The 25,320-nt window shown below is 39.1% G+C and overlaps 3 protein-coding genes and 1 long non-coding RNA gene across 6 annotated transcripts; 3 read left to right on the top strand and 1 right to left on the bottom strand.

Moving 5' to 3' along the window:
- Window positions 1-44: 44 nt before the first annotated feature.
- On the bottom strand, window positions 45-11,323 carry LOC135631999 (ubiquitin-conjugating enzyme E2 4-like). Of its 2 annotated transcripts, XM_065140232.1 has the most exons (8): window positions 11,048-11,323; window positions 4,595-4,654; window positions 3,467-4,497; window positions 3,302-3,381; window positions 2,612-2,726; window positions 2,426-2,478; window positions 2,174-2,302; window positions 45-318 (listed from the first exon to the last, which is right to left on the bottom strand). In XM_065140232.1, exons 3-8 carry the CDS (start codon window positions 3,508-3,510, stop codon window positions 188-190), a joined length of 552 nt encoding a protein of 183 aa, XP_064996304.1. In that variant the 5' UTR covers window positions 3,511-4,497; window positions 4,595-4,654; window positions 11,048-11,323; the 3' UTR covers window positions 45-187. The 2 variants fall into 2 exon arrangements, with proteins under 2 accessions (XP_064996304.1, XP_064996305.1); XM_065140233.1 differs by lacking the exon at window positions 11,048-11,323 and having other exon boundaries at window positions 4,595-4,725.
- Window positions 11,324-13,450: 2,127 nt separating this feature from the next.
- On the top strand, window positions 13,451-16,954 carry LOC135631207 (homeobox-leucine zipper protein HAT4-like). Its single transcript, XM_065138686.1, has 4 exons — window positions 13,451-15,671; window positions 15,779-16,128; window positions 16,248-16,327; window positions 16,425-16,954. The coding sequence occupies exons 1-4, from the start codon at window positions 15,527-15,529 to the stop codon at window positions 16,756-16,758; spliced, it is 909 nt and encodes a 302-aa protein (XP_064994758.1). The 5' UTR covers window positions 13,451-15,526; the 3' UTR covers window positions 16,759-16,954.
- A 303-nt stretch (window positions 16,955-17,257) lies between these two features.
- On the top strand, window positions 17,258-20,796 carry LOC108952155 (uncharacterized). The gene is made up of 3 exons (XR_001976743.2): window positions 17,258-17,998; window positions 19,260-19,353; window positions 20,322-20,796. It is a non-coding gene; the product is annotated as an uncharacterized LOC108952155 (long non-coding RNA).
- A 497-nt stretch (window positions 20,797-21,293) lies between these two features.
- Window positions 21,294-24,358, top strand: LOC135631398 (putative kinase-like protein TMKL1). 2 transcript variants are annotated; one of them, XM_065139047.1, is made up of 3 exons: window positions 21,294-22,052; window positions 22,621-23,241; window positions 23,323-24,358. In XM_065139047.1, exons 1-2 carry the CDS (start codon window positions 21,551-21,553, stop codon window positions 23,205-23,207), a joined length of 1,089 nt encoding a protein of 362 aa, XP_064995119.1. In that variant the 5' UTR covers window positions 21,294-21,550; the 3' UTR covers window positions 23,208-23,241; window positions 23,323-24,358. The 2 variants fall into 2 exon arrangements, with proteins under 2 accessions (XP_064995119.1, XP_064995118.1); XM_065139046.1 differs by having other exon boundaries at window positions 22,621-24,358.
- The last annotated feature ends 962 nt before the right edge of the window (window positions 24,359-25,320 follow it).

Raw genomic sequence — 25,320 nt, 5'->3', positions numbered from 1 at the left:
ACAACTTCATATAATGAGATAATAATTTTGTGAAGTTTCAGGTCTCACTAAAAAAGTTCATTCATGCAGCACTAATAAATGACTTCATGATTTTGATGCTTATTTACAATGGCACACGAAAGGAAGAATTTGATTTTTTCAGTAGGTAGGTGAATCAGACATGTACAATTAGCAGACAAATGCCCTATCAAGGGTCAGGTTTGCCCACCACCTGTTCATCGCTAGAATCATATTCATCCTCACTAAGCTCTTCTTCACTTGATTTCTCTTCCGAAGAAGCGCCTTCATCTTCGGGCGTTGCATATTTTTGACAGTATTCTGGACGATGAGGGAAAACGAAGTGGAATGAGAAACTTAATACAAGAAAAAAGAAGAAAAAACACTCAACAACAACAAAGAATCTCGTCTTATCAACACCATATGCACAGGTTTTGGCACCTAGTCAGACGAAGGATGGATTCAGATCAACAGAAAAGCCTCCCATACTGAACAGTTTCGATTACTTCCATCTCATGTCTCTAATGAGATAAAATGTTTAAATCCAAATTAATGATAATACAGACACTTATGTTTATTCAGGTCTTTGCTCCTATCCGATGTGGGATTATATTAGTATGTTATAATTTTCTACACTTAATGACTTAACATCACTGTCAACCATCGACATAGTCCAAAATCAAATCAAACCCTAACCTATGGTGGTTCCATATCTCATCCATCTATTTTACTCGAGTCCCTTATCATGTATAATATATATCATTTGTCACAATTCTATTTGATGAGATAATTGATACATTAAATTGATGAGGCTGGACTACTAACTCAAAATGCTTAAGCATTAATGTTAGTACAGACATCAAAAGCCTATAAGTTAGTCCATGTTTTGTACTGACTAATGATATGAGGATTAAACCGAGGTGTTACACAATGTTCACAAGCACTCCTCCCATAGCATGACTGACTATAAACAGAAATCACAATGGCTACCTAAATTAGATGTGGAAATTCAAATAGATGCAGCAATTGCAAATTCTGGCCACATAAACTTCAGATTTTCACTTGCATAATCCAAACCATAAACTAAAGCCATCTTGAAGCAGTACCAATCAGGGACTCGGCATTATTAAACAACTGAAGAGAAATAGATATTCCGCTCTTTAACTGGACTCTTGAAGTAAAAAAGCAAAAGAAGACTACATCAGATAATTCATATGATTGATCCATTTTTACTACAAATAACTGTTTACAAATATTAAACACATAACAACTGTTGCAATCTATCAATGATTTGAAAGAACCAAAGTTGTTCACTAATAACTTTCCTGATGTTCCCACTTCTCATAAAGAATGCTAATGATTGGCTCTTAACTTGGTAGAAGCTCACTTGAAGACCAATAGAATAATAATGTGCCATGAGATGACGAGAAACTCAAGCATCTTATTATTTGGATAATAAATTTTCTAAATTCGTTTTCAGACAACAGAGAACCAATTCTGTATTGGTTTCCACCTGTTCATCCACTGAGTACCAAAATCAATGGAGAATATAGTCATAAATGAGATAGACACATGACCCCTCATGCTTTACAGGTCTGAATTTCAGGAAGCAGATAACATGAGGAATTTAAATGGATAATTGATGTTTGAGAAAATTTTAATGCAAACTCCTACATTAGGAAGGTTAGAGAAAAGGACTGTGTCTGATGTTTCTAACTTCTGACAATTTAGAGATGAAGTACATAAGCCATTATAAATAAATGGGAAGTGACGAATGTCAGGGGCAACCAGATTCATTCTGAACTTCATTGCCTTAAAATTTTCATTCAAAGGGATCTACAGTCAACTAGAATTTATCATGTTAACAGTTTGAAATGAGTTCATGTTTAGACTTCAGAGATATGCCAAGTTTTGGTGCACAATGAGTTGAATTCAAAACCTTATAAGTTTAAGTCCACAAAACTAGTTACATTGATTTTTAGGTGAATCAAAACTAGTTAGAATTAAGCAAATATCTATAAGTAAATATTTGAAGCAGAGAAACCATAAATATTCAATGATAATTCATGAAATTGACAATAAAGCAGTTGCAGTCAGAAGAATTACCATCATTTGGTAAAATGCAGTGCCTATAATCTGTAAACAAATATATTATGCACAAAAGGGAACTCCGCACCTTTCACTTTTTGTTCATAAGCAGGTCGATCACGCATCATTAGTGCTGCAGCCTCTCCGTTCAAGGGATCTGAAGGATTTGGGTACAAAAGAAGTTGTGGAAGGAAAACCTCAAACACATTGACAAGATCTGGCAGGAAAGTTGCACATTCTTATAAGGAATAGAAATGGCTAATTATCAGCTGTAGCACATTGTAGCATGTGTGAATCTTTGAGTTCATGGATAAAAATGATACGGGTCAAGTCCAATTACCAAACATGGGACTCCAAGTTTGGTTGATAACATCTAAACAAACTGAACCAGACCTGAAAATTTTGCAGGACAAAAATTGTGTGAAGTGCAGAAATTGTTCGATCGCTAATGGAAACAAACTGCAAAAGGTGGAAGAATATTCCGCTAAACATATGAAACAACAGAAGGCAGCACTCAGACACTCACATTTCATCCACATTAGGATGATATATCTTATTAATGAAGCCAATTGATGGAGATTTGTAAGGATACGCATCTGGTAGTTCCACCCTTACCCTCCACACTCCTCCTTGATAAAGACCTGTTAGATCAAACAATTAAAAAAGAAACCCTCCTACCTTGAGCACCAAAAGTAAACAAAATGATCAAATATCCAATGATGAAAATTTTGATCTACTAAGTCAAGACAAAGAAACCATTAGTTGTGTGATAAAGGGCTCAATGGCCAAACTGATTAATGCCAATAAATAATCCAAGAATCCAAAGCGTGCACATTTGTGTCAAACCTTTTTATTAACCTCTGTATCTAAATACAACAGCCAGAAAATAAAATTTTGAGGTGAAACAATCTAAACGAACAACTAAATCAATACACGAAACATCTCAAGACCACCATACCTATTTTATTCCAGGCCAACAAAGAGAAAGTATAAGGGGAAGATAAATGAAAGCTAACGAAAGAAGCAATTACTATTAACTTTCTCCAACATCTCATACCAGTAAGACACTGATCAAGAAATCAAACCGGAAAACCAACAAACGTTGCCGATCTACACTACTTCTTTTCATAATAGTCAAAATTAGATCCGCAAGCAAAAGGAACCCAAGGAAGAAACGAAAGATAAAATATTTATGAACAGTAGCTGATATACTTACTCTCGTTCGGGCCATGAAAATCCACAAAGAATTCTTGCATCCCATCGTTCACCATCTCCACCTTATAGTCACTGATCATCCTACACGCCACAAGAAACAAAGACACGATCAAAGATAAAACCAATGGAATCAGATTGAAGTCGCTTCTTTTTTCTGGAGACGTACAGCTTCATCAGGTCCATCTCGCGGCGCTTGCTCGGTGACGACATCTTGATCCACCTTCCGTGTGAGATCGAGAAGGGTTGGGGTTGGGCGGGGTGAGATTGGGCAGGTGGTCTAAAAAAGATTCTTCCTTTTTCTCTGCTTTCTCCTCTCTTGCAAGGGACGGAGGCGGTGGATGAGGAGGGGAAAGGGATTGACGAAAGAACAAAGCACGAGCAGAGAAAAGAAAGGGAGACGTGTGCCGCAGGGGGCCGCTCTTTGCATTTTGATGGGCTTTCCCACACTACAAAACCCCACCCTTTTTATAATTAAATCTGCTTAGCCTTTGTTCCTTTTTCACACCCTTCACATTTTATTTTTATTTTTATTCTCATGGCAAAATACTTTTTTTTAGTTTTTACCAATATATTACTGTAAAAATGCACAAATATCATATTTGTCATTATAATTTTAATATACCATATATGTCTTTCAAATATTAAAATCCTCTAGTTATTATACCTCTTCCATTAACATTCATTGCAAAAATCTTAGATGGACTTATTATGGTTAATATCAGTGATGTTGACTTAATAAAATATTAAAAACGTAAAATAACAAATACTATTATCCACAGCGTTTGAAATAAATACCTTTAACTTTTAGATGTTTGTTCTTTTTCAAATTGATTCTTATGATTGATTCAGAGTGTTCCTTTTCATCTTTTCTTACTTATCGTTTCTTGGCAATATGGATGGGGTTTGGAGAGGATTAATTGTGGTTTATAAAGGATAATATAATTAGAGACTGGGAAGAGAATACCTTCCACCTTATCTCAGATGTTAAAGGCTATGTGACGTGGAATCCACAGGCATCTTCTCGATTTACCGCCAAAGGTTTGTGCTTTTGCATGCAGCTCCCATCTACATGCTGTCCATTGCAATGATTGAGAGCTTTTGATCCTCACAGGCTGTGCTCACTATGCTCCAACACTTTGTTCTTGAACTCTTGGCAAGAGAACAATCTCCCGAGTCACATCAGTTGATTTCCAAGACCTACCAAGTACATGTTAGGATATGGCAAATGAACAGCCTAACTCATTGATTGCATATACCAAATCACAGAGGAGAAGAGACTGGATGGGCAACATACCTAGCGAAAGCCACGATTGCAGGCTTGAGAGAGCGAGACAGAGAATTCAGATACTTGAATCTGCAAGTGAAATAGCATGACAAAGACACTCATGAAAAGTTATTACAACTGCTAAAGAGACAACAGTCTGAAGACTGTCAGCCATAATGGACATTTCCCATCCTCCTGTCCACTCTTTAAAGAATGAAACAGATCTCTGTACCAAAGTAATCCACATATACCATGAGACATTTCAGTAATCATGTAAGATACTGTATACAACTGCAAATTGCTAAACCATCCATTTCCCAAGTCATATTTCTCTCAAATCACTGGGCCATTTCAATTCTGATGAGACAAACAAGAAGCAATATGATAGCTGGCCTGCATTGGTGGTAGGTGAAGCCATTGAATCTAATCAATGCTAATCCATCCAATGAATCCAACTGGTTCCAACTTTTTGGATTCAGTATAAAAGCTGTCAACAGCCTTCTCAATCAGTTCTTGCAAAAGCTGTTGGAGAGTATCAATAATGCTACCCTAGGAAGCTGCTGCATCACAGTCAAGGGCATTATTCAATCCCTGAGTCAATCTCATGTTCACAGCAAGATTATCTCAGGGACGGTGATGTTTAGATCAGAAATGTTTCTGATTATTCAGAACATGCAACATCATGTTGAATTAGAATCAACAATCATGCTGTCCTGTATCCCATGTGGCATTGTCAGATTACAGCAGAATCCTCTCATCCATGGTAGAGTTATTTGCTCATATGTACTGTTGTACTGTAGACATAATTTCATCCATCTGGCTTCACTGTTCTTTTTTCAGTATGCCTATACTAATGTCAGATTAAAATACTAGTGCTAATACTAGTAGAGTTTGTATCAGTAAAAGAACATTAACCATCTAAAGAGGCCAATCCAATAATTTCAAGCACTATGAGAATAAAAGGCAAAGAATTTGCTTAGTCTCTATTTCTTCTCATTTAAAACCTCAATCTCCCAATCCCTATAGCTTTCTACTAGTCTTCAGTCTTCAAAACCTATTTTAATGGAGTAAAGAGGTGAAAACCGCAAGCCTTGATTATATATATACACAGAATGAGAACCCTACCAATAGAGGAAGAATCCATGTGTGAAGATGATGATAAATTATACTTAGGAAAGGATGTCTAATTTTAAATACCAACTTATTTCCAAAATATATTCCAGGTTTTAAGTAATTTATCTGACATTTAGTTGATGAATTTATAAAAAAACAGGTGTTGGAAGTAGGTGATTGTCATTCTTAACTAAATTTAGGTTGTTCCCTAAAAGTTGGTTAAATCCAGAACATGCAGGGAGTCCACTTTTCTTAATGGTGAACAATAATAGCCCCTTAAGATTAGAAAACTAATCCCATGATTAGAAAATGATATAAAAGATATACCTCTTGCATGAGGCTCCCGTCAATATGAGATCATGAGAGTTAATGTACCCAGACTTACCTCTAAATATAGAGAGATTGTTATTGTTTAGGTTGTTTTCATGACATGGTCTTAGTAAGTACAAATTAATAGATCTATGTATGTTATTTCATGATGAGGCTTCAGTAAATAGTGCTTGTTCTTTTAATAGCCATAGTGTTGTGGTAAAATGATTCATGAGGTCTTCATAAATAGATTTCCTTCCTGCATCATGATATTACAGGCATTCAAATGTAGTTATTAATACTGGTTTGGCACTAGGTTGAGCCTCAGAGCCTTACCATGTTGTTCAACATCAATACTACATACAATCTGAAGCAAACCATGTAAACATGTAAGGCAGGCAATGGAGATAAAAGAATAATCCTTTACTAGAGAATCTAGTAGCTGTTTCATGTGATATCAGTAATGTACTCTCAGATGTAATATCAAATTAGAGGATGATTTTTCAAATGGTAGCCAAGTGTCTGGTGCTCAGTTTTCTTTATTCAAGGATTAGATGGCAACAAGCAATGAAATGGTAATCTCAGTAAAGTTAAGGAAGATATATTTCCTACAGGCAAGTAAAAGTTACTTTTCAAAAAGAAGCAGCCCACTGAGTGGCAAAAATGTAATCCTATAATGGCTTAAACCTAATTGCATGCATAGCAACACCAAACCACTAACTCTGATATCATTCTCAGCAAATGGTTCAATGCATATGGAAGTGAAATAATGACAAGTTAGTTTTTGTTGGTGATGATATTACATAATTAACGAAAGAAATCATTGGTATTTGGTGGCCTACAGATGCCCAATTTATGATTACCAACAAAACTTGACTAATAAGGAAATCTGATGTTTCAACTGCATTTTGACCTGTCTTTAAAATTTGAAAATATATCTGTATTCTCTTTACCACTAAAATTTTCACAGTCACATTCACATCCTTTGCATTCATACACATTTCTTAAGCATTTAATTTCATGTAGTTTTAACTTAACAAAGATGTTTATATTTATAATCATATTCTTTTCACTGAAGTATGACTATAAGCCATACATCTATATATGCATCCTTTACAATTAATTTTTCCTGTACATTTGAATTATATATGGATCTTCAATTAAATCAAACTTCAAACAAGTATTAAAAGGTAAATTAAAACTGAAAATCAAAACTCTACAAAGGTCAATGGTCAAAATCTATCCTCACTAGGATCAATTTTCCAAAATAAATAGCAGAACCTGCTCCCTGAACAATAACTCAGCCTTTGATTTATACAAAAAAAGAGGTGGATGCTTAAGAGAACTTTTTACATCACAAAGCATAGTGAAAAGTAGGGCAATTTGCAGTGCAATTTCACATCACAGAATTCTTGTGGTCCTCTCACTTAATTATATTAGATACACATTAGCGGAAACATGAGCCCATCCACTTAATAATGTCGGTAATTGGTGGAGACCACATTACCATTTTTTTTACTTAAGTTATCACTATAAAAGCTGGTACATCTCCTGACCCTTTTCTAACACAGGCCTGCCTCTCAAATTTCCCTAGTGTTGTTCTTCTATTAGGTAGGTTCTCTTTTTCATTTTTCCTCTTATTGTACTGAACAAACTCCAAGTGAATACTGACTTTATCTGCAGTTTCTTCCATTTTACTTAACTAAATATTTCTTGTAAAGAAGCAAAAGAAACCCAGAATGAAGTCGGTATCTCTTCTGCTGTTTCTTGTGCTCATAATGGCGACATGCAGCTCCGCTAGACACAAACTAGGCCATCTGGATCAAAGAGATAGAGGAGATATGGAAAAGGTTAAGACAACACTTGGGTATTCTGGCAGCAGTGTTGATAACCATCACAGCATACCAAGAGATCAATATAACAGCCGGGGTGGTGCCACCAGTCAGCAGCCCCCATATGGAGATGATGGAAGCAACCAAGGAAATGGAGGTGGTGGCATAAATTAGACTGAAGATGTTAAGTACTTGATAGTGTGTAGCTGTGTACTACATAATAGAGTGCTTGCCAATATACTGTAGTATATGAAGTATCACAACCCTTGCAGGTAAAAAAAAATGTAACTGTTAAGTTACATGTCATGCAGATATAGAAAATTTGGCTTTATTAGAATAAAGGTCCAAGGGTACAAAAACTGAGTTGTTGTAGCCATAGATGGATGGAAATGAGATCAATTAAGATAAAGATTTCAAGTTTGGTTTTATTGATCTCCTTATAGCAAAATCTTTAATATTGGATACAACTAGCCAGATCCCGGTATGTTCTATGTTGAAACTTCTCATGTAAATTGCAGAAAAGAATAAGTCCAGGAAAGTAAAAGATATTTGTTCATGTAACAATAGAAGTATAATTATAAAGTCCTTCTATCCCAGAACTGCTACTGGTTTAGGATTGTAAAACAATCATGAGAGTGGTTGAACAAGCATTGAATTTACTGTCATGTGAAAAAGAAGATCCAATATCAGCGTAAACTTGATGCTTAAGGACAGCATTTATGATGTCAATTAAACCCACATGAAATTGGGGGAAAAAAGAGACCTCTATATAACGAATTTGCACCATTCTAACAGATGCAGTCATGAACCAGAGTAACAAAACTGAACTGAATATGTAGGCATCAGTTTGTATCATTTTGATCTTCATGTTGGATCTTAGTAGTAAAGACGAGTAGTCCAGAAAAAGCCAATTTGCAATGGTGACACGATCATGACAGTATGTATAATGTAGTTTGTACTAGAAATTCTATGGAGCTATACATCAGCAACAAAAACTTTATACTGCCAATGGTACAGTAACGGTAGCTGTCCCTTTTCTTTATATTAAAGCATTGATACTGCAAGCAATTGTTCCTTGATTTTAGTACTGTTTTTGGTTTTTTCTTTTTATTAAAGTTGATTCTGCTCTATGAACCAACAAGAGTACAGTAAAACATCATAGGAAGATGATAAAATATAATCAGGGATCCACTGACTCCTATCCTTCTCTTTAAAGAATCCTGCTTTTCCTTGAAGAGGCCCCCTCATACTCTAAATAACACAACAGAAAGCTTTATAACTAGTAGTGGTTGACTTAAAATGAGAGCTTATGATAGCATGCTGTTAAATGCCTATTTGGTAGGTTCAGTGCCCCATGCTAGGTTTTCCTTTACTCTGCAAATTATTGCTATTAAAATATGCTTGTATAGTGATATATAACCACCCACCATCCATTGATCTTGACTTGGGTGGATTGTCCACAAACAAAGCAGATTAGAGACTTGCACTATAGCAGTTCCATTTGCTATTCCATTGCTTCTATAAATAGTAGCATGAATGTACCACACCTCTACTGTGCACCCCTAGTTGATTTATTTGACTTGTGCTGCTCTATCTTTTCTTTACTGAAGAGTGAAAGTTTTGTTCTGAAATATGAAGGTCTTAGCTTTGATTCTAATAGTATCATTGGTTGAAACTCTTGGTTCAGATCTGCAATCAACAAACAACAAAGAAAGGCGTGGACTTCGAGCCTCCAAGCAAAGATATCAAGTACAGGAGAACCGGCAGAACTATGATGATGTTGTGAACAATCATCACAGCATGGCTAGAGAATCATTTGATGATTGGAGAAATAAGCAGAACCAAGATGGCCTTCTTGATGATGGGAAGTTTAGCAAGAGAAGAAAAGTGGGCAGCAATGGTTAGTCAATAATCAGAAATCATCAATTGTTGCACCACCCGACATCATCTGTTTGTAATTCAGAAGAAAGGCTTGTCTTCCTCTAATATATCATCCATATTAGTCAAGAATTTTGCAAGATTATGAAAGCTGAAGTACTAGAGTATGAGTATTGGAGCCATGCTAAGACTGTTGCTTTGTGATATAGGCGATTAAAGTCATGAATACAAGCTAAAGGACTAATTTGTGTGATGTGTGCTTTTTGTATGTTGGAAGTACCATTTTGTCATCATTGAACATAAATTTTCTAGTTAGATTAATCTAATTATTGACATTAAAGTGTAGTGACAAAGCAATAGTTTTAATTTAATGCAGTGTGTAAATAGTTAAATCTGAATATAATACGGATATATGTACCAAAGAAACATTAAGATGGCCGAAAAGCACAATAAAGAGTAATTTGGAGAGGAAACACCCTGGTTAAAAGAACAGCTGTATAACACTTTTGTCTGAGTTATATGAGTGAAGGCCACTAATAAATAGCTTATCAATAGCCTCAATGAAGTAAATATGATTTCATCCAATGACTTTTGTCGAATATGCGATGGTTAAAAGAACAGCTGTATAACACTTTTGTCTGAGTTATATGAGTGAAGGCCACTAATAAATAGCTTATCAATAGCTTCAATGAAGTAAATATGCGATGGTTTGTCAACCACAGCAGTCAAAAAAAGCATAATATTTTTCTTTCAAACCCTAATTACTCCACAAAACCTATGATATTTGTCGCCATGCACTGTAAAGTTTCAGAATATTTATTTTCAATTTTATCTCCAAAATAAACAAACTAAACCACCAAATCGAACCATAAAAGTTGATTTGGTGATCTGTTTTATTCTCGTATAATTTGCTTTCGGTTTGGTTTCTGCCAAGCATCCGGTGATTTGGCTCTTCTTATCTATCGAAGAAAAGGTACACTAACCCCCTGAATCGACCACTGACCACTCCTGTGTTTGAGTATGAAAAAGCCCATGAAGCTGACTATCCATTTGGTATACTATTCATTTGTGTTGCAAGATAGATGAACAGTAGCAACTTCAGAATTCCACAATATGAAACAAAAATAGAATATCATAAGTGGCATTTACCCCAACAGCCTACTTTGTTCATGAAAAAGGTTACCAACAAATCTTATGGTTGCAGTAGTCCCGTAATAATAGAAAACTAAAGAAACGTATTGAAATATGTTCAAAAAGCTCACATTCGGCTTAAAAGAATCTTATTTTTCCTTTTCTACGAAAACCAAGGAATAACTGAAGCAAAAGGGACGAAAGATCAAGGAAGACTCACCCTTCTTGGCGAAATCCTCCGACGCGTAACCGTCCGCTGCGGCGCCGTCGCCAGGCTCCGGCCTGTTGATTGGCGACGCGCCGCCGTTGGATCCGGCGAGGAGAAGTGCTCCATGCTACTGTTCTTCCGGACGAATCCGTCGAGCCGCACAACGAAGAGCTTCACTCAGTGGTTGGAGCACGTCCGGGAGTCGTGGCTAGTGTGGCTGCGTCCTCCTCGTTCGCAGCAACCTCCTTCAGACCTCGATTTCCAAATCCTTAGGGCTTTGGACCCGAAGAACAGAGAGGATTGGGAATGAGAGAGATCGGGGTAACAGGGGACAGAGAGAAGCGAGGGCGGACGCAGATTTGTAGACGGTATGAGGAGCGTAAATGATTCCTCGACTCTATTATTCTTACCCAATCCCATCCCCGTTATGTGGTTGGATAAGCGAAGATGGGCCCACACCGAACCGTCTACGAAGAGAGAAGCATTAAGCATCGTAGAACGTATGTCTCCTATGAACCGATAAAGGTCCGCTGAATCGTCTACGTGGCGAGTGATTGCGACTGTCTTCCGCTGTGGTGTGGAAGATGACAAACAGCATGTAGTGACTACAACATTTTTGTACCGTCTCTCTTAGAACGTACTTTCTCACCTGCGCAAAACTACCAAGCATTGTTGTCTCGTTTAGCTTTGGGGCCCAGGAACAGAACCTGCGTTTCGTCCTATAGAGGTGCAGATAGACACATAGGTATCGATAATTAGGGTGCGAAAATTATCGTTCCTCTATCTATGTGCACAGAGCATATCCATTACACCTACGCCGCCTTTTTCCATATATGAAAATTTGAACTATTATTGAATACAAAAATTAAACTATTATCTGAATAACGTTTTAATATGTTTGCTTATGGTCCCATAAATTTTAGACTATGGTCTGTCGGTAAGGAAGAATTTAATTTAAACGATGGGATCATCAAATATTGTTTAAACAAGCAGTTTGAGAATTCCTCTGTTGGTGGGCTCCATCTGAAATCAACCTGAGAGAATTATCTGAGTTTTCTTAATTTCTCATATTATAATTGAAAATTTGAGATTTCACTCGTTAAGGTAAAGAGTATTTATATATATTTTTAGGAAAAAAAGTATTTCGATCACTCTCATCAAGAAATCAAATCACTTATTTAAATCTATGATTAATCCTCTATGAAGATATGAGAAAACAGATATTTATTCCTTATATGCTTTTATCATGATCTTCTATCATGTCCCTGTAAAATTAAGTTTTTATCAGGGATGTCTAATGACTTGATCTCTGACAAAATAAAAGTCGATAACAATATGTTTCATATGTGAATAAAACATTAAATTAACCTATAGGTACGTGACAGTGATATTATCACAGTATATTATATATGTAGATTTGGAGTTAATGTCAAGTTCTTGTAGTAGATTGGTAACCCAATTGAGTTCTACAGCAGTAGTGGTGATGGCTCGATATTCAGCTTCAATAGTGAACTTTGCGACTATTTTTTATTTCTTAGAATTCAAACTGTTTGAATTTGTTTTAAAAAAATAATATATATTGATGTAGATGTTTTATCATCAATGTCATATGCCTAATCAACATCGATGAAGGCATGAGATAAAACGATAAGTGTTTACGAAGAAGAAGTCAATGATCGAAAATCTATTTTATATATTATAATACTCATTTTACCATAAACAAATGTATAATAGAAGACTCATGTATGAATTATATTAATTTATTAACTACAAATGAGATATCTCGAGGGATAAATACTATAAGGAGCTAAATACTTATTGGTATTCTATGGGATCTATAATAGGACTATCATCATATAATTTGAGTAATTTAATAGTAAAAAATGATATGATAATTTCTTTAATATTCTGTAAATATTTAATATATTTTATTTGAGACATGAAATGTTTCAGAAGATAGTAAATATTATTTTCACTCCAAAAAATAACCTAAGGTTCACGAAGAATCGATCTTAATCACTTTTATTACTTGCACGATCATTTCATTTCTTGCCTATGATCGGGACAGTTCTTCCACTCATTCAAGCATCCAAACGCAACCTAATTCATTTTTCATCCTGATCAATGCCTCGTCAAACTTCTGTTCTTAGATCTGGATAATTGAATTGCTCAACAGTGTTGGAACCTATAACAATAAGACAAATGTGGTACGTACATCTCCAGACTTCGTATTATATGAATCGAAAACATTATTTTATCTCACCCTCGTGATGCATGAACAATTACTTTGTATGATATGACAAGACAGCCAAGGGAACCGCAATGACGCTATTATTCGTGAGCAAAATGACAGGAAGATGTCACGCTTTCAGTATCGGCAATCTTCTGCGTTTGCAGACACGCCAAGCAAGGTATATAGTGTCACCAAAGTCCAAGTGGCTGATGTGATCACACAATCCCAAGGGCATCGATCGATAAATTACTGGAGCTTGAAACCATCAAAAGTTAACCTGTGTCTTCACTTGATCAAGCGACTTTGGGCATCACATGCAGTAATTGTGGCGGTCTTTCTGCGTGAATGACCAACTGGACTGTGCATTTTAGGAAGGTGGATGAAGTCTTCCAGCCATTTAAAGCTAGTAAGCATCATCTGCAGGAAACCCGGTGGCAGACACAAGCATGGTCGCGGGCGCCAAGAAGAAGTAACCAGCAGAAGAGGAGCCTGCACGATGCTGCTACTGGAACTGGGAATCTGGATCATCCCCTTCACCCTCGTTCTTGCACCATGCAGACGACTGGTGCTTCTGGTTTCGAGGATTCAAGGCTTTCGTGAGTGCGTGTTGCGTTCGCGATCCACATCTCCGGCCATATGGAGTCGGTTGGCGAGGCTCAACACCATGACTTTCGTGATATAACGTTGCCGATGGAGCTCGAAAGATTCCCAGCCTGTGAGGTAAAAGGTTTTTGTCGGTGTGTTCTTCCACCTTGTCATGTGAAGTGCTACAAAAATGTTGTTGATCTAATAATATGTTCCTTTCTCGCTTACAAACCTCTCCTTAGTGTTGATGGCGACACCCATTCGATTCTCCTGTTCAGAAACTTGCAAATGGCAAATCCATGCAGCAAAAAATTCGATATCTATGTGTATTCCTAATGGAAGACTTCTTCTCGTCTTTCCTGCGAACTCAGTGAGCACCCTAATCACTAGAAAAAATTGCAAGTAAACATAGAACACGTTGCTGTTTTCTCAAGCAAGGAGAAAGAAGAAGAGTTCTATTCTGTTGAGGGAAAATGACATATCATCTCATTGATATATGGATCATACTCGAAGAACACTGTTACATGGCTGTGCCAGGATGGAGAAACTATGGATTGGTGTTTCCCGTAACTTTTGGATCAGTTGGTGTTGCTCACACTTACATGTGAAAGGAGAAAGAAGTTGAGGAAAGATAGTTGAAGATTGCCATCAGATAATTTTTGGAATATTGGTTAATGTTTTTAGATGAAGTCATAGAACTCATGATGAATGATTCAACAACTATCTAATGATTTACAGAACATGATCGTGATGATGGAAAATTATTTTTATGCTGATTGTTCTCTTATACATACTGTTATATGCAATTGAAAAGATGACTTTGGTAGCAAGGATGGATCATGGTTGATGATGATAGTGTGATGATGGTTGCACAGCAGAGTTGGTTAAGGTGAGACTGTTGTGACTGCTGGTTGAAGCTTGGCCACACCTACCATGGCATGGGGGAGGGGAATGGAGTGGTAGTTCCCCATGTCATCAACACACCGTGATAATTGCACAACTCAAAAGGCCAAGCAAATGATGCACATAGATTGGTAGCATCTTTGGATTCACGAGACTGTTCAGGGTCAATGCACACAACTCGGTCAACTCGTGCCACTTTTGTGGAAGACAAAAGAGGACCAGTCCTTTTCTTCATCTTAAAGTTCTTATCGCTTGTAATTTGTCACATTAGATTCTACCAGAGGGAAAAAAAACCCACTTTGTTGGTGATATTTTGTGGAACTACGTGGAAGCATGAATCGGTCAATGGTCAACCGGAGGAAAAGCCCTGTGTTTATGGTGTTCAGTGACGCGTGGAGACGGAGAACAGTGATGGAACTGTCGAGACTGAACTTTTGGAAATAAGAACAAATCATTAATCTGAACAGTCGATGGATTCAGTACCAGCATTCATGATTGCAAGAAATGGGGAGCTTCTGACACAGGTCATCATTGCCGCAATGGAGAGGGCACAAACTACTATATAGTCCGTTCCCCCATCCCTTGCCGCATTCCATTCTCCAAGGAGAAGAGAGCACCCCCTCCTCCGGTCTACTCTTCTCTTTTTTCGGCTGCTTTCTCTCCTCCATCTTTTCGTGTGGTGTCATCTCAAAGAACTCCAGTGACGCTGAGAATACGCAGAGGAAGTAGAGTGACAAGTGAAGGAAGGTTGTAAGCAAACAAACATAGCGATGATGATGATGGAAAAAGAGGATCTAGCACTAAGCCTTGGCTTAAACACTTCCACCAATTACTTCCCTCCTCGTCTTAGCCTCATGGCTCCTTCTTCCTCCCCTTCTTGGCCAATGTCAAGCCATCGCCTCCTCGGTCCTTCAGGTACTGTTTCAGCCTTGTTCATTTTTGACTCGGTAGATCTGATGCTGCCGTTTTCACTTTTGCTAAAATCTATCGGTAAACAGTGACACGTTACATGTTGGTTGCAGGTGGATCAATCTCGAACGTGGGTGGAGCAGGAGAGACGCGACCACTATTGACAATGATCGACGTGAATCGGGCGCCGTCTGTGGCTGCGACAGCAGGAAAGGTCAGTAAGGAGGAGGAGGAGGAGGAGGAGGGAGGCGCGTCCTCCCTCAACAGCGCGGTCTCAAGCGTGGGCGGCAAGCGGGCTGAGCGTCACGCCCTCGCTGGGGACGACCACGACGCTGAGCGAGCCTGCTTCAGGGTAGTCAGTGACGAAGAGGATGGCGAGGGCTCCCGCAAGAAGCTCCGTCTCTCAAAGGATCAGTCCGCCGTCCTCGAGGAGAGCTTCAAGAAGCACAGCACCCTGAACCCCGTAAGCCTTTCTCCCCTCTTCCTCTCTCTCTCTCTTTCTCTTCCCGTCAGTCCTACAACAGCGAATGATACGAAATGGTAGCTGCGTAGATAATGTTCCCGTCTCTGTTTGGTGAGCAGAAGCAAAAGCTAGCATTGGCCGAACAACTCAATCTGCGGCCAAGGCAGGTGGAAGTCTGGTTCCAAAACAGAAGAGCAAGGTGTTCAACATGCATAGATCCTCATTTGTCTTTATATTGTAGATATGAGAGTGACATTTAAGGATTAAACCGAACAATATTGATGCGGTTGTTGCAGGACCAAGCTGAAGCAGACGGAGGTGGACTGCGAGTTCCTCAAGAAGTGCTGTGAGAGCCTGACGGAAGAGAACAGAAGGCTTCAGAAAGAAGTCCAGGAGCTGAGAGCCCTGAAGCTGTCGCCCCAGCTTTACATGCAAATGACCCCTCCCACCACGCTCACTATGTGCCCTTCCTGTGAGCGAGTCTCCAATCCAGCCACCACCTCCTCGCCGGCCAACCCGCAGCCTTCGGAGCACCATCAGTACAGCAACCATGACCGCCAGACCGCCGCATCATGGGCGCCGTTCCCGCTTGAGCCATTTTTTCTTGATTCCATTCCTCAGCGATCTTAACCACTAATCAGAGCAGCACCACCATGGTCGGTTGATCAGTACTGTTGCACTTCCATATCTTGCAATACTGTTTTGATCCTGCCGATTCACTTATGGGACTATGATATATATATATATATATATCCTGTTGTGAGCTTTATGATGAGTTATTTCCCAGACAAAAAACTCAAAGACTAGATCTTCATTTTCTTAAAAATATCGCTTTTGGAATGTCAGATTATTATGTATTTTCTATTGTTTGTGTTCTACACCAATAACATGGAGGCTTCTTTCCGACCACATCAACATGGGGCACACGACGTCGCTTTTGACTTACAGATCCGCCGAGCTTGTGGGCCCCAAACATTCCAACGAATAGAGAAACTCCTTTCTTCCGTTTGGCGCGTCATTCGAGACCGGTAAGCGCGAACGGAGGAACCGGCGGGACCCACACGATCTCGAACGTCCATACAATCTTCTCCCCCGATCAACTATCGTTATTCGTCCTGACCACCTCGTTGGTATTAATTTGTTGCGCCGATGAGCGGTGGCCGAGAAGGTCAGCTGGTGGTTGTTTACTGGAGCGAAGGAGCGACGAGAAATCAAGGAGAGAGAGAGAGAGATCGCTTCTTCGATCCAAGTCCACGCAACCGGGGATTGTTTGTGGCAGAGGAGGACTGCTCCCCGGATCTTGAACAGTTCCCTCCACCGTCGCAAAACCCTAGATGGTCTCCTCTTTGTTCTTGATTGGAAAGATAGTGGACAATTTGGCTGTTTGATCCGACGCCGTTGCTTCTCTTTTTTTGGATTGTGATTTTAGGCTGAAAAAATTGGTGTGGATATATGTGGATTGAGGAATTAGGAGATGAGGACTGCGTCGGAGGATGAGAGGGGGAAAGGTTGGTTTGGAGGATTCGTGGCCCAAGGACTGGGTTTGTGGATGCGAAGAGGGGGGCTGTGGGAGTCGAGGCTCGGATTCTCTTCTACACGACGCTGATGTATAATGTTGTACGCAAAAGAAAGGAACTCGAGGACTCGGGAGCGAATGTCCAACAGAAGGTTCCTTATCTCCCATGGCTAGTCTTGTCATTTGTGATGCATTCTTTCAATATCAAGGAGTCAGTCTCCAATACTATCGATGTGAAGCCCTCCTGCCAAGCATGGAAGAGGCCTTATTTGATTGGCAACACTTCACATTGGAGAGCAGATGGGTTCAAGAGCCCTTTATAGCCAGCAAATCTACAAGAGCCCTGTACTTCAGGTATGCTAACATATGGAAAACATGTAAGGCATTTATATCATCTACATAAGAGATCTATGCACATGTCAGTGTATATATATATATATATATATATATATATATATATATATATAGTGATTTTTGCTTATTGCGGCAGTTATTATGCTTCTTAGGTGTACAACATATATAATAATGAACCATAATGTTCCCAGCTGTTTGGTTTATCATGTGCAGGATGCATCTTGTCATACTTTTATAAGATTTTCCATGTCAATGTGTTTGTATCAAATTATGTACTTGTTCTATGTCCTTGTTCTTGCTCTATAGATTCTACGAAATGAGAAGACAATTTGTTTTCTATTATTTCATAGATCTGACTGATCTTATTATGATACTATGTGTTCTTATTCCTCAGTCAAGTTCACTTTCACTTATTAGTGGATCCTTAAACCTGATCATTTTTTCTTCACTAGTAAAATTTGGCTATACACAATCACTATGTCGTTTTTGGAAACAAAGTTCACTTGCCGCATTAAAGGATTTTGTTAAGCTATACAATTAGTCATCAGAGTTGATTCAATATGTTTGAAATTTCAACTGAAATTTTATTCTATTATCTTTAAATGATTTCAGCTGTAACAAAATTTTTAATCATTTGATATGATGTTCGGATCAATTTACTCTGTTCAGTTTGCAAATCATAATGGATTATCATATTTTGAAATTATATCATCATCTTCCACCATATTTTTTTTCCTTCACGGCCTCCGGTTATTCTGCCAGTGTTTGATGTCACCAGAAGAAATGCTTAAAGTCCAGTAACCTCAGTAATTATCTGTTGAGTTTAAAATTTCATTGTTGAATCTCAGAAGAGATTTTATCTAACTTATGAATCATGCGGAAACAAAAGTTGGAGATTCTTTCACATCAAATAGAGATACCATGTTTCGTAATTGAAATATATATTTTATTTGTGAAGCATCCTTGATCATAATTGTTCTCTGCTCTCTTTTGTGATATTTTGCTTGTTTCTTAGTCTTGTTTCATATTAAAAGGTAAGTGAAATTTTTAACTCCTGTATATTGTTATCTTTGTTGCTAGTACTTTGGTTGTCTTCCCATAAGTTGGAACCATCATCATACTCCATGGTTATTGCATTTTTCTCTTTATGATATCAAGTAGCATGCCCTTCTTACTGAAAATGTATTTCTACTTTGGTCACTACTTTTATGAACTCATAAAGTGTTCGTTTTGGTATTAAATCTTTGGTTCTTCTGAGTAGGCTCATGGGATAGAACATTTGCTGATGCCAACAAGAGATTACCTTTTTGCTTCATCACTTGGAGATATATGCCAAGCTGTGGACTTCATCCATTGTAAGCGCCACCATCTCTTGCTCATTGTGAACACACAAATATTTGTGATACCCTTTGAGACGTCACAAGTGTTTTTATTTACATTATCTCCATTATTGGTACTTGATTTGTCATGAGGCTCCTGCTAAAGATTTGCATGCCATAGTCATGAATACATTTTTGCAACTTTCTTCTGAATTTGTAAAGTGGTTAACTAAGGTTCTTGCAGTTGCAGTTGAGACGCATTATCAATTTTATTCTTATGTTTTCGAATTGCTTATGTTGTGAAATACTTTTTTTTAATAGTTGTTACTGTTAGAGTTAGAATCACAAATGTACTTTCTAAAATTTGTCCAAGTCATGCTCAAAGTGTATCTTTGCACAAAAGTAGCTGCCATGCATAAGATGCCAGCAAATGCAGGTGGATTACTGTTAAGAGTCAGATGCCAACATTTAATTATTGAATAAGAGAATCATCTTCTTGTTTATCTTCGAAATACTATGGTCCTTATTTTTCAATCTCTTTGCTCATGTTTCATTTCTTCTTGTTGTAATGTGGCACTTTTGGTTCTTCATCAATTTTTTTGAAGAAAATGCTATCTGTAGGAATGATCAAGAAACAGAGATCGAGGACGCAGCACAACCATTGTTCTCTGTTTCTTGGCTTTTCCAAATTTTATTTAGAAAAGTTTTTTATGTTTTGTATGATGCAATGATCAGTATTAAATATCATTTTATAGTTGCAACATAAGAACATAACACCAATTACTGTAGTATACCAATATGTCAAATTGACCAGGCCCAGAGTAGTTTTAGCCTCTTCACAGAGGAAAGTAAGATTTGTTGCTCGCAAGCCTTTTATCAGATAGCATCTTTAAATGTCTTGATAAGCGTACCTTCAATAGTGCTCGAGTTGCTCGAGCAGCATGATAAATGGAGAAAACTTCTCTTCTCATTAACTTGATTCCTGTGAATTTTATGTCTTGCAGGCCGTCCAAGACTTCTACCATCTCAGGGTGCAAAAGAAAGGAAGGTCCATCTATTCTGAAAACCTTGTTGTGAAGGCACAAATGCTTCTTTTCTCTAGAAACCTTGGAGCATTTGACCTCGATGGGTATGACGGGAGCATTGAAGCAGGCCGTGTGGGCAATGCTGTGTGGGCAGAGCTGAGGTTAATGTACAGACTTGAAATCGCTAGGCAAGCAGCAGCCCTTGCTAGGCTCTCGCATTTCTGGATCAAATGCCATGCACACAGGAGCAGCTCAGAAATGAACATCGCTGTTTACTGAATCAGCAAATAAGCCGACAATTCCAGTAACACTTTTCGTTTCCTTGGTTTTGTTTCCGTCCACTCAACGGTGATGCAAATGCTGTATATGGATAAATGCTACTGTGTTGTGTTGAGTGACTTCATAACTACAGTAATTATCTATTCCATTTATGTTATTCCCCTGTTTATCGTAATCATGAATTCACATTTCTTTCCCAAGCACAACATCTAGGCCAAATTGGATTCAATAATGTAGCATTTCTACGTTTGCTTGAGTTCTTGCTAAGAGAGGACATGCTAAAGAAAAATTATCTGAGATTAATATTAATACGGAGTTTGTATTCTCTGACGAACAAACCTCTGAATCTTGTGGAGGATACAAAACGTGTAGCATCTATGTGGTTGTAGAGGACATCGTGACCGTACCGAAACCACTGCTTTGGGGTACTTTAACACCGGAATCTTCTGGGGTACCTAAACCCTAACACCCGAATCTTCTTGTTCACGCAACAAATATTAAGATTCGATCGCTTTCGTCCGCACGCGGCGTGCCTCCTCCAGGAATGACCAAAACACGGCCTAGAACACCGCACAGTCTGCCTCCAGCAAACCAGAACGCTCCGCGTGTGACCCACCACGCTAACGATGATAACCCAACCAGTTTCCCCTCGCCCCTTAGTCTTTCGGCGGCCATTTGCTTCCCCAAGGCATCTCTGGGGTTCTTCCCCCTTAAAAGTTCCATCGATTCCTCCTCCCAAGAACGGAAGGTACCACTTTTTGTTCATTTCCTCCTCCTCCTCCTCCCACATCCGAAGCTTCCCGTCTCTGCATTCCTAGTCTAATCCTCACTCCAACAACAAAAAGAAATCTCTGTTTTCCCTTTGTTTTAAGGCAAAAGTGAAGTCTTTTTCGAGGTATCGCAGCTAGATCAAGGTCAGAAAGAAGGATATGGGGAAGAACCACGGTGCTAAGGTCTTTCTTGGTTTATCCTGCTCGTTTCTTATCCTCCTCCTCTTGTACGCATGGCATCATTGTTTTCGGAGGAGATTTCTGTCGAGAAGAACGAAAGAAGGTTCTTTGGAGGACGGCGGCGGAGTTCGGTACGCGGTAGAGGAGGAATTGGTGACGGAAGAGCTGATCAAGTTCGCCGGTTGGGAGACTTTGACGGCTCACGACATCTTGGACGCGCCGGGGGAGGTGGTCGCCAAGTCGAGCTATGGGACTCTTTATCGGGCGTGCATTCGGCGGAGCAAGTCGGTGGCTCTGCTCCGCTTTGTCCGGCCGGATTGTATCGGGCGGATTGAGGAGGTGCTGCCAGCGGTCCGGATGCTGGGGTCAGTCCGGCACCCGAATCTGGTGCCGACGGGGGCCATGTACGTGGGGCCGAGAGAGGAGAAGCTCTTCGTGCATCCGTTCTATGCTTCTGGAACTCTTGCTCAGTTCTTAAGAGGTGTGATTTCTGTCATCTTTTTCATCAGTTTTGAACTATTTTTTGGGTTCATTTGTGGCATTTAAGATTGCAATGTAACTTTAAAATCATTTTTAATCAGGATTTTGCATGAGTTTTGTTATTAGAATAGTTTTGATATGCATTGTACTCCTTTTTACGTTCTTTTGTGTTTATCTTCTGTTTTATATATTAGCTACTTGAATATTTTCTCTTAGATTTGGCATTCGAGTTATATGTTATGTTCAGTGATTGAATTTGGAGAGGCAGAATTGTCATGCATTTGTCAGTTTGTAATTCATTTGGACCAGAATCTTGTACTAAGAAACAAAACGGAGGCTTTTTTAGGGAGAAAAAGAGAATGATTTGGAACAAATGGTTGACATATGCTACAAATTTGGGTGTTGAAGATTTAGGTCTTTCCATCTTATATATAGATAGCTTTTGTGCTTGGCTATATTATTTGGTTGTTCTACACTTGGTTTCTCAAATTGTTTGGTTCGGTATACATAGTCCTTTGATTCACACTTGAGTTTTACTCATGGAATTTAACAGTTTCTTCCATTCACAGCCGGTGTTGCTGAAGCACACAGATGGGATATTATCTACAAATTAGCTTGTGGTGTCGCAAGGGGGCTTGACCACCTGCACAATGGGTACGAGAAGGCCATAATCCATGGCAACCTCAAATCGAACAACATTTTACTTGATGCTGATTTCCAGCCTCGGCTCTCAGATTTCGGCTTGCACATCATCTTGAATCCCGCAGCTGCCCTAGAGATGCTTGAAGCCCCGACATCCCAGGGTTACAGAGCACCTGAGCTGATAAAGATGAAAGATGCCAGCAGAGAGACCGATATCTACGGTTTGGGGGTGGTATTTCTTGAAATGCTCACTCAAAAGGACCCCCTCACCAACAATTTCTTGCAGTCCAAAGACCTTCATCTCCCCACCTCCCTGAGAATTTTAGTTCTTGAGCATAAAGTCTCGGATGTTTTTAGCTCCAATCTCCTAGAGGATAGTATAAATCAGAATTCCACTAATGAAGAAGGTTTACTGATGCTGTTTCAACTTGCAATGACTTGTTGCTCTCCTTCACCTGCTCTCCGACCAGATATCAGAGCAGTTATCAGGCGGCTTGAAGACATCGGTAGATGATGATCTTTCATCTGGTAGTGATAACTGCAGTGCTGTAAGTTGTCTCGTCCATGTGCCAACAAAAATGATTTAACTCTTGGAAATAGCAAACATTTTATGAGATCCACTTTTATAGGTGACAGTTCCATGTGTTTGTTTAGCAAATTTGCATCACTTGTGAGCTTTGGATCGGATATCTCAGCAAGGGTCAGAATGGTGGATTCGCTGCATGGACCATATGGTTGTCGAGATGTGCATTAGCTTTATTACCAGGAAACATCATGCATGGCTCATGGTGATTCCACTTGATGACTTTCATACTACCACTTGCACATCTGACATCTAAAGTTTTCCCTAACGAGACCGGGAGAAAAACATCGAACTACAAAACACTTCTGAACCTTGTTTTGGTTGCCTTCTCTCTTCTTTGGACAAAACAATCTGGAGATGCATCATGATTCACCATTCACCGATGGTTTAGATAGATTGCAAGGATATGAAATCAACAAAATCCAATGATATCAATTTTTGTCTCTGATCAGAGGCTTCCGGTGTGGTACATCTGGTCTTTAGTGTCTACTTTACAGCTGATGCATTGAAGAAGAGATCATGTGATCGGGATTTGTTGCTTTTGGCCTTCTAAAAGTCTTAATTTGCATTTGGCTAGATGTGCAGGGACTTGACCTTCACTGCCACTTAGTAAAGAGGATTGGTTTCGGGTGGACGCAGCCAGTTGGAAAGTACAGCATTACAAAAGCACATTGCAAGAACTTCTTTCTGTTGATGCAGGCTGTCTCTGGATTTCATCTTTTCAATTCCAAGCCATAGGAATTGTGGATACAACTCACCACACCTGAGAGAGCATACTGCCAGAAATTATTCTTGACAGTAGACACATGATCCATGGTGTGCCAGATTTGCAGATTTATATAAACTCACTATAGTCTCACTCTTGATGTATATAAACTCACTATTAACAATTGAGATGTTCACAGTTGCAGATTTGTCTCACCCTTTCCAAAAGATGTCCTCATTGATGCTTGCTTTTCTTTAGCTTCATATAGAGTGTAAGAATGGTCCAGCAGTTGAGCTTCACTTGTATTGTATAATCTAGTGGGGTAGTACAGACTGCCCACTTTGGAGTGGAATAAATGTAGTCTTTGGATGTTGAATGATGGCTGTAACTTTATACCAGAATGTATGCAGTGTTTGGTGGATCACTTCATTCGGTGGCAACAACATGTGATGCGTTCACAGAAATTTTTTATCCCAGCATACTGGTCTTTCTTGTGTTCAAAGAACAGAACTGCTTGTATCATAAGTTCTCTGAATGAATCAGCACACACCTATTTGATCCATTCAAGGTCCAATCATCTGAATCTGTTTCCAACATAAGTTCTCATCCCCTACCTGCAGCTCAGATGGTTGCAGTCTTCGCAACAGTGAACTCTCTGAGAAGGTGGAAGGAGATTGATCTAACAGGAGACCCTCACGAGCTGAACAGGACACCCTGTCACTTTCTGCTTGGAATCAAACTTGAGCACATGATTGTCGTGCATCAACTGTACACTGATGGTGATGATATGTCTGTCTGTCTACTAAATCCAATCCTTATCTACTGGATCAGAAACATGCTGGAATGAGTCCATCAGCTGAGCTCTCAATCATTGCAAACAACTGGTGATAGGCTGAGGTCCATGGGCCTTTTCGATGGTGACTTGAAGGGTTCTCACAACACTCATTTCCTCCATCGATGCATCGACACGCAGTCCTCTTCCCAAAATGCAGGATTTGGCTGCGATTCGAAGTAGGCGTGAGTGAACAAAGGCTGACAGTAATAAGCTCGACTGTCCCTCACCTCGATTAAAGTGGTTTCCATTGCCATTCAAACTATCCTCACGCAAACAGGCTTCCGTTGTTCCAGTTTCCATTACCTTGAACACCGCCCCACTCCATCGCTTCATCATGCCAAAAATCTCAAAGCTGTCGTCTTTCCCGTGGCCTTGTCCCCCACAAGCTCCGAGCTCCACGACTGCTGATGATGATGATGCTAAAGCAGTGATGGGTTACACGAAAAGAAACTCCTCTTTACCTTTTTGGCTCAAACTTTGGTTCACCTTCTGACCCTCTTCTT

The sequence above is a fragment of the Musa acuminata genome, chromosome BXJ3-2 (assembly GCF_036884655.1).
Source record: "Musa acuminata AAA Group cultivar baxijiao chromosome BXJ3-2, Cavendish_Baxijiao_AAA, whole genome shotgun sequence".
NCBI lineage: Eukaryota > Viridiplantae > Streptophyta > Magnoliopsida > Zingiberales > Musaceae > Musa > Musa acuminata.
This window is presented reverse-complemented; position numbering and strand designations above follow the sequence as displayed.

Excerpts from the sequence above, each read along its gene's own strand:
- LOC135631999 (XM_065140232.1), bottom strand. The coding sequence starts at position 3,510 with ATGTCGTCACCGAGCAAGCGCCGCGAGATGGACCTGATGAAGCT. Across the intron at positions 2,727-3,301 it reads TTTTCATGGCCCGAACGAGA|GTCTTTATCAAGGAGGAGTG; the intron begins GTAAGTATATCA and ends TTGATCTAACAG. Across the intron at positions 2,479-2,611 it reads CATCCTAATGTGGATGAAAT|GTCTGGTTCAGTTTGTTTAG; the intron begins GTGAGTGTCTGA and ends CAAAATTTTCAG.
- LOC135631207 (XM_065138686.1), top strand. The coding sequence starts at position 15,527 with ATGATGATGATGGAAAAAGAGGATCTAGCACTAAGCCTTGGCTTAAAC. Across the intron at positions 15,672-15,778 it reads TCGCCTCCTCGGTCCTTCAG|GTGGATCAATCTCGAACGTG; the intron begins GTACTGTTTCAG and ends TGTTGGTTGCAG. Across the intron at positions 16,328-16,424 it reads TTCCAAAACAGAAGAGCAAG|GACCAAGCTGAAGCAGACGG; the intron begins GTGTTCAACATG and ends CGGTTGTTGCAG.
- LOC135631398 (XM_065139047.1), top strand. The coding sequence starts at position 21,551 with ATGGGGAAGAACCACGGTGCTAAGGTCTTTCTTGGTTTATCCTGCTCG. Across the intron at positions 22,053-22,620 it reads TCTTGCTCAGTTCTTAAGAG|CCGGTGTTGCTGAAGCACAC; the intron begins GTGTGATTTCTG and ends TTCCATTCACAG.